Source organism: Oryzias melastigma, linkage group LG14 (assembly GCF_002922805.2).
Source record: "Oryzias melastigma strain HK-1 linkage group LG14, ASM292280v2, whole genome shotgun sequence".
Taxonomy (NCBI): Eukaryota; Metazoa; Chordata; class Actinopteri; order Beloniformes; family Adrianichthyidae; genus Oryzias; species Oryzias melastigma.
In genome coordinates, this window is record NC_050525.1 from 14,640,107 (window position 1) to 14,650,211 (window position 10,105).

The following is a 10,105-nucleotide window of genomic DNA, read 5'->3' on the forward strand; positions in this document are numbered from 1 at the left end:
AAATGCCACAAGAACATAAAAACACCAAAAACAAACAGCAGAGGTAGAATGATATGTTGTGTATTTGGGGGGGCTGAGTCCAGGAAGACCAGGTACTTTTTTTTTTTTTTAATCTGCAGAAAGCTTGGTTAGAGATGCCACAAGGTAGGTGGCAATGTCTTAACCGTATGTGTGCTGCAGGCTACATGGCCATCTCAAGGGGAGTGCTAACCATCTCTGCTTTCAGTCAAGGGTCCGAATGTTTAGAAGCTCCTCCTCATCCTCTGTTTGCCCTCAGGAAACGGAAACGTTTTCCTGACCTCAACAAAGAAGGTCAGGGAAGGTCTCAAGACTTGAGAGTGTAGGCGGAACCTTTCAAACACTAAAACAATGAAGTCATGATTAGTTTGACAACTATCTTTATAACCGTAAGGCGAGGCAGTGTGACACACTGTGACACATTTCAAATGCAGAAATGATTATAAAGAAAAAAACAAACAAACAAGAGCAGTAGAGTGCAGTATTTGAGCAACGTTTGGTAAATAGTCAAGAGCTTTCAGTTTGGGCTTCAATGTAAATATGATTAGAGGACAGTAGAGAGTCTCAAAGGACTATAGTAACAAATGGATATTAAGTTAAACTTTGCATGCAGTTGAACGGCAGAACTTCACAGTGTGAGAGATACAAGTCAGCGACATACTGTTCCTATCAGCTCTGACAAACATGGAGTTTTTCCTGTTTTTTTATTTTCTGACAGTTGTGTCAAAAATGTAATGTACCTTTATGACGATATAGTGCCTGTTATAGCTATGAAACTTGACTAGTATGACTTGCAAAGTGACTTGCAAGCATCTCTGTACAGTCAACAGTTTAAATTTAGCATTGGCGCTGCAGTGTTTATTCTATCCTTTCATTTCAGCAGATTGCTTTACGAAAGACCTGAAGGGAGACTTAACAATAAGTGAAAAGTTCCAAGTAAAAATGCAAGTTAACGTGTTGCATATTTTTCTAGCACGTTGGGTAAGTCTTTAATCCCTTTCACAACTGGTTCTACGCTTTACAAGGTGCATGTGAACGCAGCACGTTTCATAGCTGCTGTATTTGTTTATGTCTCACGTGACTTAGGGGTGTGACATCATTGCTGTGTCTGGGTAATTCCGGTCTCTGTGGAGCTTAAGGGAAAACCCTTTGTATACTTACTACTCGGGGGACTTAAGGGAGACTTCAGGCGTGACTCAAAGGAAAAAAATGATTTCAAATAAATGTAACTAAAGCAAATAAATATTACAGTATAGTCCTCTGGTTTCTTTGCTTTCATGCTGGTAGACATATAAACAACATGAAACTTAAAAAACTCGGATCACAAGAAGGGAAATGAAATAGGGAGGCTGAAAGTTAGGAGGAGGGAAAAAGGTCAGTTAATTTGTTAAAATGCGATCTTAACATTGAGATCTTTTAGGTCTAGTTTTAGCTTGACAGAAAGCATGAATATTACCATGAACGAATACTGTGCATTCTGAGATGTCCATTTAGCCAAAACTCAATTATTAACTACTATTTTCATTGAAGTTTTTTTTATGTTTTAAAATGTATATTTTTTTTCTGTTTGTGTGACCCACTCTTCCACATTCACTGTTTGGACTTTGACGTTTTATAACCCTATGACTCAGAAACCCAAATCTAGTTACTTCCCTAAATCCAGATAATTCACCTTAGTAAACATTTTATACATTTTTTTTAAATATTTAGCATTATTTGGTTATTTCCTGTTTTATTTTATTTTATTTTTTTACTTTACTTTAGCTCTGTGACATCTACTAAAAGATTTATGGAAGTTGTCTTAGTTCCCGTCTGGCTGAGATTAAATATGGTTATACACAGTGCTTTAAGTGGACAACAAGAAGTGGCGGTGCTCTCTTTATCGGAAGTCAAAACATAAAATAGAATCTTGAATGTAAATATTAATCGATTAAAAGAAGTCCTTTTTTCAAGGTGTCTTAATATGAAATAAGAAAGAGGGAGGTCAAGTCTAGTCTAAAAATAAATGTAGTCAAACATTAACATGTGTTCATAAAATTATTTCAATGGGTGTACAATTATAACATTCATTTTCAGTTTGATGTAATAATGGACAAACAGGCAACTAACAACACTCTAACAAAAAATGCAACATTTTCTCCAAGAAGCCCAAATCCTGTAAACTTCTAAAGAGAAATAAAATGTTATTACTGATTTTATTTGTCAGAATAACCCTTTTTGAACAAGTATCTATCTTCCTAACACGTTCTTCTTGCAAATTATTATTTTATTCCAGGATATTTTTTGTCCTTACCGTAAGTTAGTCAAGTTAAAAACTGACCATGAGACGCGTCAAATTACAGCGTGGGGTGACATCTTCTCCCAATCTGCTTTCAGTGGAAGGAGGGATGTGAACAGCCAATAAGCTTACTCATGATTGTGGACTGTAGCTGCCCTAAAAACACGACAGAATTTATTTTCATCAGAAGGAAATGGGTTCAAATCCAGCATCTGAAATCCTGTTGTGTAGTTTTGGTACTTTGTTGAATCTTTTCTTATTTTCACTAGATTTTTAACTTTAAAATACTAAACTCATAACAAAATTAAGTTTAACTTATCCAATATTAGATATATCAGGAACAACTTAACCTCCTGTTCTCATTCAGTCCCGCTGTCCGCCTTCTTTCTCCGCCTGCAGCCGCCTGCTCTCACCGACATGCAAGCGAGGCAGAAGGCATCTCAAACACAGCTAATGCTCCGGTACTGTTAGCTTCACTGCTACAAACAGCGCTAGCTTTAGCAACCAGAAACCTGAACATTGTCAACTCTCGCTTTTTCCTCCAAACTACAACAAAGAGAGCAACAGATGGAGGACAAGAAGGAGTTAAAATTACGGTTTTACATAAACTATGTTTATTTTTGATATTAAAAACTTTCTTGATTTGATTATTTTTCATGAAAGACAGAAAATAAGATAATTTATCTTGAAACAACAGTATTTTTACTTTCTTAAGCTTCCGGTAATGGAGTGATATTTTGGAAATTGGGAACTCAGTTGCTCGACTTGTAAGACAATGACCACTGTAAGAGCAGCAGAATAAATGATTTATGACAGAAAACTGTTGACTGAACGTATGTCATTTAGGAATAGAGCCTCATAAGTACAAAGGAATAAACAATTTTAAAATAACATTGTATGAGATGCCATAAGATCTTGGAAAGACTGGACTTTCCACGATCCGTACACCCGTTATGTTAGTATTCCAATTTCTAGCAGCGCTAAAATGAGCATAAAGACTCACCAGGAGCCCATTGCATAAAGTAACAAGTTTATTCAGCACATCAGCTGTCAGGGAAAAATCTGACAACATTATCAGACACATAGATTATGGAGTTGAGATTTTTTTTCATCTATAGTAAATAACATAAGAGAATAAAGAATTATATAAATTACTTGAAAATCGCTCTATGCTTTTTACATATTGTCACATTTTAACCAAAAGAACACATTTGTACAAAACTAAAAGCAAATAAAAGGTTACAGCTTTAAGGCCACTTGCCCCCTTCACTAGAGGGTCCAATGGAATGAATAATTCAGAGCTCTCTGGTAAAAAAAATAATAAAAAAAATCCAGCATACATTTTCAGTTTTTATTTTATTTCTGGCAGCTTGGGGTATTGTAAATAAATCAGAAAATAATTGATTTCTGTTCAACTTTGCCACAAAAATGATCAATTATTTTTCGTGCTTAAATAAAAAGGTAAACTTGTGATTTCTTTAGGGGGATTTAGGACCATTTCATGTTTTTTACAAAAAATAAAAAAGAATTTAAAAATAAAACATAAAAAACATGATAAAATCCTCTTTTAGACATTTGTGTAGAGGTGAAAGGCGAAAGCCTGCCTTGTGGTAATCTTCACTGGCAGCAAGGTGTTTATTAACAGAGTTCTCCCCTTCCAAAAAGCAAAGAAAACATGTGCAGATGGAGCAATACATGAGCATCTTCCTTGTGGAATAAAAATGTCATCTTTTTAAAGTTGAAAGAAAAAAATAAATGCATTTCAGAACAAAAACACTGATCGGTATCAAAAAGCCTCATTTTTATTCCTATTGCACATCTTATGGAACAATAGAAACTGTAGTGAGCACACTGCATGTTATTGTTTGACAGGTATCTATGGCAACCAGATTGTAATCCAAGTATTTCAGGGTCAAACTAGGCAGGAAAGAACCTGCTAAGATTGTTTTATTAGGAGAAACGTTTGAATTCCTGGGCGTGTCAAATAAACATACAATTTTATTGAAAGTATTCTACTCTGGTGTACAAAAAACACATTTTCCAGTCAGATTTTTCTGATTATCAGCAGTGAAAATGTTTGCAAACTAATAATCTGTTTGCTTAATACTTGAAGTCAGGGGGATTCAGCACCAGACCTTTAAAAATCCTACAAAAACAATAAAACAAAAGGTTAGTAACCTCTAGCATCAGGAGAATAAACCTCTTTAAGAAGTCATCTGCAGGGACGGAAGGCCATTGTTTTACTGCCGGTTCATTAGAATCATAATTTAAAAGAATTGTTTTCTCAAAAAAGGACATCAGGTCAGAGTCATCCACGACTTTAAAATACTACCAAGAGCTCAAAAAAACCATAAGTCATTTTTAATGTGACTTGGGTGAGTACGTTATTACAAAATCCTACATTTCAATACTGATAAATTAAAAACGACTAAAGAGTCAGAGCTCTGACCACCGTCTCCTCCGTGGTTGACGTCTCACTAATTACGTTTTAGACAAAACATCACTGAAAAACAACATATCCCTTTAGCTACTGGCACAGATCAACTATAAAACTTTCAAATAAATATTTAAAAAACTGCTTAAACTGAATTGTTTTGGAGTAAATACTTTGCAGTCATCTGGGTTGGAGATACAGCTGATCCAGACTCTGAGGTAAGGAGGTTTTAACATCTGCTGCACTGCACGGTTGTAGCTGACATTTCAGAGTTTGAATGTTTTCTAGTAAAATGATACACCTTTACATAATTCTATCAGTGGCGGCGCCGCCTAACTCCCCCCAAATCAAATCAAACAAATCCAAAGAGTCAGAGCTCAAACATGTGTGGAATGACGACCATTTAACCATATGGTGGCTGTGTAATTGAAGTGGAGACAGGAGGATGAGGCTGCAGAGTGAACTGTCTGTCAGGTCTCAACACGCGCCATCCGTGAGGAATGGCGTCGACAGGGCAGAGAGGTAACCACTCGCACAACCCGGTGACCAGCATTTCTCTCAATGGAAATCTGTTGTTTGTGGGATATGTGGAGAACCCATTGCAGGCACAAGAACATGCACACACGAACCTTCTTGCTTTAAGGCAGATAAAAGTCACATTTTTTTTTCTTAAAATTCTATAATTTCCTGCTTAAAACAGAAAACAACCTCCCCATCAGGAGGAATGGTACAGTCCAATCAACACATTTGTCCAACACTGAAAAAGTTGGCATGATACAAGAAATGGCTAACTGTGGCTCCCCCTACTGGTTGCATAGGAAATAAATGTTAACCAGGGATTTTCAATGTAAACTCAAGTAAATTATTTCTGAGGCCCTAAAGCAGTGAGGGGGGGTGACAGGATGTAAAACAATTCATAGCAGCAGTAGCAGATTTAGGGCGATTTTTTTTTTTTTTTTTAACACAGTCCTGAGTCTGACAGGAGTGTTTAAAACCAGAGGCCAGCACTGGCAAAGCTTGTTGTAAACAAAAAGCCTCTTTTCTTTCCAAGTCTGAATCCCTCACATCCACTGTTGACTCCTCCTCAGTCGTTTGGTTTCAGCCACTTTGTGCATGGACATCTCTGTTTGGCAACGCAAGGCAAATCTCTCTTAAAACGCTTCTGTTCCCGTGAAGCTCTGATTTCTCCAACACTCAGAGAAAAGAAGCCCTTTTATCAGGCACAGCTTCATGGAGGAGCCCCTCCGCCCCATTTAACCGTTAGGACTAGAGGTTCAGTCTGGGGCTCACTAAGGCAAACTCTCTCAGGATGTTGCGGGCCACGTCGACTTTGTAATCGGCGATCACCAGTGCCCGCTTTACGTCGTCGAAAGAATAACCCTCCCCCATCAGCTTGGCGATCTTTGCGTCCTCGTGGTCCGACTCCAGGCTGTGAGCTTTTCCAGGCTGAATGTCAGAGGGGATCTTTCTAGGGAGGGGTTTAGGAGGCCGGGCCGGGGCTTAAGGTGAGAGAAGGAGAGAATCCAAGTCAGTAAAACAATAGGAAAATGCCTTTAACAAGTAATTTCTACAAATATGGAGGTGGTGTTAATTCATGTCTGGGTGAAAGTTCTTATTGTAACTCAAAATATAGAAGCAGCTTCAAGCACTCAGCATTGTATATAACAGTTATTTCTTTAACGGCCATTGTTTTGTGATAGAAAGTCTGTATATTTTTTTAAAGGCCCATTAAGATGTTTAATCTGGCTTGCCAAGCTAGAATAATTTATATTAATAATCCTTATTAGTACTTTATTTTCCCTGTGATTCTGGTGTCTCCCCATGGTGCATTATACATACATTGACCTTTGTTTAGATGCAAAAAGTTATTCTGTATTCATGTATTTGTTGTATTTCTGACATTCAGGTGTTTTCTAAGTCAGACCTCCATTTATCTGACCATTCCAACACCTCATAACGGAGCGTTTCTCTAAATTCCCTAATGTATATAAACCCATTGGTGCAATTGGCTCTAAAATAAGAACGAAAGCCACAGTTTTTAAATAAAAAATGTTATTTTCTTTAATATATATATGGATTTTCAATCAAAATGAAAGCATGTTCATCCAGCTCCTTCAGATTTAAGTTGTTTCTTTCTCTTATCAGGCCGATAACCAAAACACTCCACGCATCTAGTCCTAGTCCGGCCCTTCTGTCAAAATTTAGATCATTTGTGGCCCATCAGACAAAAAGTTTGCCCACCCCTGGCCAATATCGGGAAAAATCTACTCTTTGGAACCTTGTTGTGTATTATAATGTTAATTCCTCTTGGAAAAAAAAACTCTAAAAGTGGTATTTTTCTCCATCCACGTATCTCTGAGGATTCCTCTAAACTCCCCCAGCTCCTTCTAGTCCACAAAAACAGTCCTCACATTGTGACGTCACAAAGTGAAGAACAGCCCCTTCCAGGAAGAGTCTGTGCTGCTGGCACAGCCCTCAGGCTAACCCACTATTTTATATACACATCCATCTTTGCAAAAGTTTGGATGTTGTTTGTTTTTGCGGCGAGACGCAGACACAACGCAGAGGCCGGTTCTAGGGTGATGTCAGAGATTGAGGCGTCTTACTTCCGGATAGGAAAAGATAATTTAACAATTTGTTCTTTAGTGTGCCAAAGGTAATATATTATCATATGTACTGATACATTTTATGCAGGATATAGGCCATTTAAATATAAAAATGAATTGTTTGGCGTTTGTTTCTGATCCTCCAGAACTCACTTGCAACTGAACTCTGGTGCATTTCAGTGGCAGCGTGAATAAGGGAAGTCAAAGTCCAGGCCTTGAGGGCTGGCATCCTGCTGCTTTTTTTTTTGTTTTTTTTTTAACCGAGTCTACAAAAACCAAAATGTATTTCCCTCTAAAAGTTACATTGACAGAAATTCCTCCATGGATTCCTGAGCTCTCAGGTTCAGGAATCTAACAGTAGCATCTTATTCAGTGGGAGAATGACTGCATAGCAGAAATTTACAAGATAAAGAAATAGAGCTGAGAACTTAAACAAAATAATAAAAACTTCACCTTCAACAGGAGGGAGGAGGTCGTAATCTGGACAGACTTTAAATGCTGTGGGCCGTCTGGAAGGAGGCGGGGGGGCAGAGCTGTTCGAGAAGTCACACACTTTGTCTAGACAGAACAATCAGGTAAACAAATCTGTCAACACAACTCCAAACCCCATCATCTTGCGTGCAGAACGACAGCTGCACATCGGTGACGGCTCACCAGAGGCTAACAGCGAGTGTGAGAGGAAGGATCCAGCGCTGCATGACGACGAGGACGATGAAGACGAGGAAATGTCAATGAAACTGTTTCGTGCAGGAGGAGGGGGAGGCTGAGACTGCTGACAGCTGTTCAGGGAGTTTTCTGATGGGGAAACACACAAGACATCAAAAACACAAGCTGACTCACTGTTTACTAATGTCTGTGGACCGGCTGAATGGTACGAATATTTTAAAACAAGCCAAAAATATTGAGCCTCAAAGAAGACAGTTGAGGTAAGAAATAGGCCAGGCTTTGAAGGGAAAGCTTAGAGCTTAAATTAATCCTTGAAGTTACCGTGAAGCGGAAGCAGAGTGTCATAGTCAGAGTGGGTTATGTGAAAGGGACACGGGCCTGCATGCGCTCCCCCTGGAACTGACGGTCCGGCTGGTTCTGCTCGTCGACCTGCAGATTGAATAGTTTCTTAGAGGATCTTTTTATGAAATGTTACTATATTGGAGAGGGGAATTTAATGGTTAACTTAATGCTGTTCATTAAACTAAATCACAAACACTAAAGATGTTCATCATTTAGGAGTGACTGAAGAAAATAGCTCACCGGACATGGGGGATTTGGGCTTTTCCTGCTGCATTAGGGCCTCTGGAGGAGTGCTGTCCATGGGTCTGCACGAGAGGAAAAAACTTGAGGTTTGCATCTCCAAACTGAAATGCAAATTAAAGCCGCAGGGGGAATTCTCACAATGAAGTAAACTAAGCACCTCTCTGCAAATCTCACCCTGGTCAAAGCTGGATGTGACAAATTCATAAAAAAAACCCTTTTTTCAACTTTTCTGTTCGTTATATCTTCATAGCAACTATTTAATTTGTTTGGTTCCAGGGCTGTGACAATATGCCATATTCTGTTCAGCTTCAGCTAAATATTCTTGTATTAAATTGTTACAAAATTCTGGCAAAAAAATATGCGAGAAACATGGAAACACTACATTTGCGAGCTTGCCACACGAACTCCATTCAAAACTTTAAAACCAACATTTTTTTCCAAAGTAGATTCCCAATTATGATTGAGGAGTTGGGAGGTTGTGAAGATTGTTTGGACAAAAGTTCTCTTTCATATACTGTGTAAAAATGTGGAAAATTTCATTCTTTCTCTTATAATTCCCACCAAACCTTAAGTCCAGTCACCACCCCGTAATTTTACAACTTCCTTTGGAAATCAACCACATGTAGGTTTAGGCTTTGTTAGTAGATGTTTTTGAGCCCCGTAGGAGAATTTGGCCCCATTACATTTTTTTTTTACAATATTATCCACTGTGATTTTATCACTTTTTGGGAGGGGAGCGTTGACAGCATATGAGAACTGGACTGGGCGATCCCTCCTCCCTGGCATTCCAAACAGGAAGTACCTGCTGGCTCCAAGAAGCCAAACCCATAGAGCTCAATTGAGAAATAAAGATCTATTACTGTCATTCTGAATAACCATTCTTGCTCAGTTACCTTGCTAATCCAAGTTTTTTTTTCATGATATATCGCAAGTTATGCAGGTCATAAACTGACCAACCTCAATAAAAGCATTTGATGTCCACCTTGAATGTTTGATTGACAGATTTTGACAAAATTTTGCTCAAAGAACAATTACCAAAACAATATGGTCCTTGTAGTCCGGGACTACTGCCTGACATCATAAATGCCACATCTGTGAAATCTGAGAAGAGGTCTGGGTCCAGAGATGCTTATAGCAGCAGGGAGAACTCAACAGTCAGATAGTTATCCCCAGCCTCTCCACCAGATGTCACTGCTGCTTTACAGCAGCATTTCTGAAATGGTTGACAGTCTGACACTAGCATTTAGGGAGTTGCTTCAAAGTGCAGCTACATCTGCAGAGTGAGCTAGGGTATGAAATTTAAGCCTTTTTGAGGTTTCAAAGCGCCCGAATGAAGCCTACACTCCTGCTGCTGCCTTCAGGACACCCCTAACGACCTTAAAGTATGCATCCAGCCAATGGTTCATATTCCTGAAAACATGTCTGAGCTGATTTTTGCATACCAGAGAGGTGCACTATACTGTAAAGGGATCAACACGGATAAGCTTTCCTCACGGGGGTCAAAGTTAAAACCCAGAA

The 10,105-nt window shown here is 38.6% G+C and overlaps 1 protein-coding gene and 1 non-coding gene across 3 annotated transcripts in view; both read right to left on the reverse strand.

Annotated features, from left to right (window-relative positions):
- Nucleotides 1-116: 116 nt before the first annotated feature.
- LOC112143083 lies at nucleotides 117-233 on the reverse strand. The gene has a single exon (XR_002918687.1). It is a non-coding gene; the product is annotated as a U6atac minor spliceosomal RNA (small nuclear RNA).
- A 3,076-nt stretch (nucleotides 234-3,309) lies between these two features.
- Nucleotides 3,310-10,105, reverse strand: part of cblb (Cbl proto-oncogene B, E3 ubiquitin protein ligase) — a 43,393-nt gene continuing 36,597 nt past the window's right edge. For both annotated transcript variants that reach the window (XM_024263496.2, XM_036215175.1), the window contains exons 14-18: nucleotides 8,585-8,649; nucleotides 8,324-8,431; nucleotides 7,991-8,131; nucleotides 7,790-7,894; nucleotides 3,310-6,229 (exon numbers count right to left, since the gene is read on the reverse strand). In XM_024263496.2, coding sequence (XP_024119264.1) covers nucleotides 5,997-6,229; nucleotides 7,790-7,894; nucleotides 7,991-8,131; nucleotides 8,324-8,431; nucleotides 8,585-8,649 — 652 coding nt within the window. In that variant the 3' untranslated portion in view covers nucleotides 3,310-5,996. The remainder of the gene's footprint in view (nucleotides 6,230-7,789; nucleotides 7,895-7,990; nucleotides 8,132-8,323; nucleotides 8,432-8,584; nucleotides 8,650-10,105) is intronic.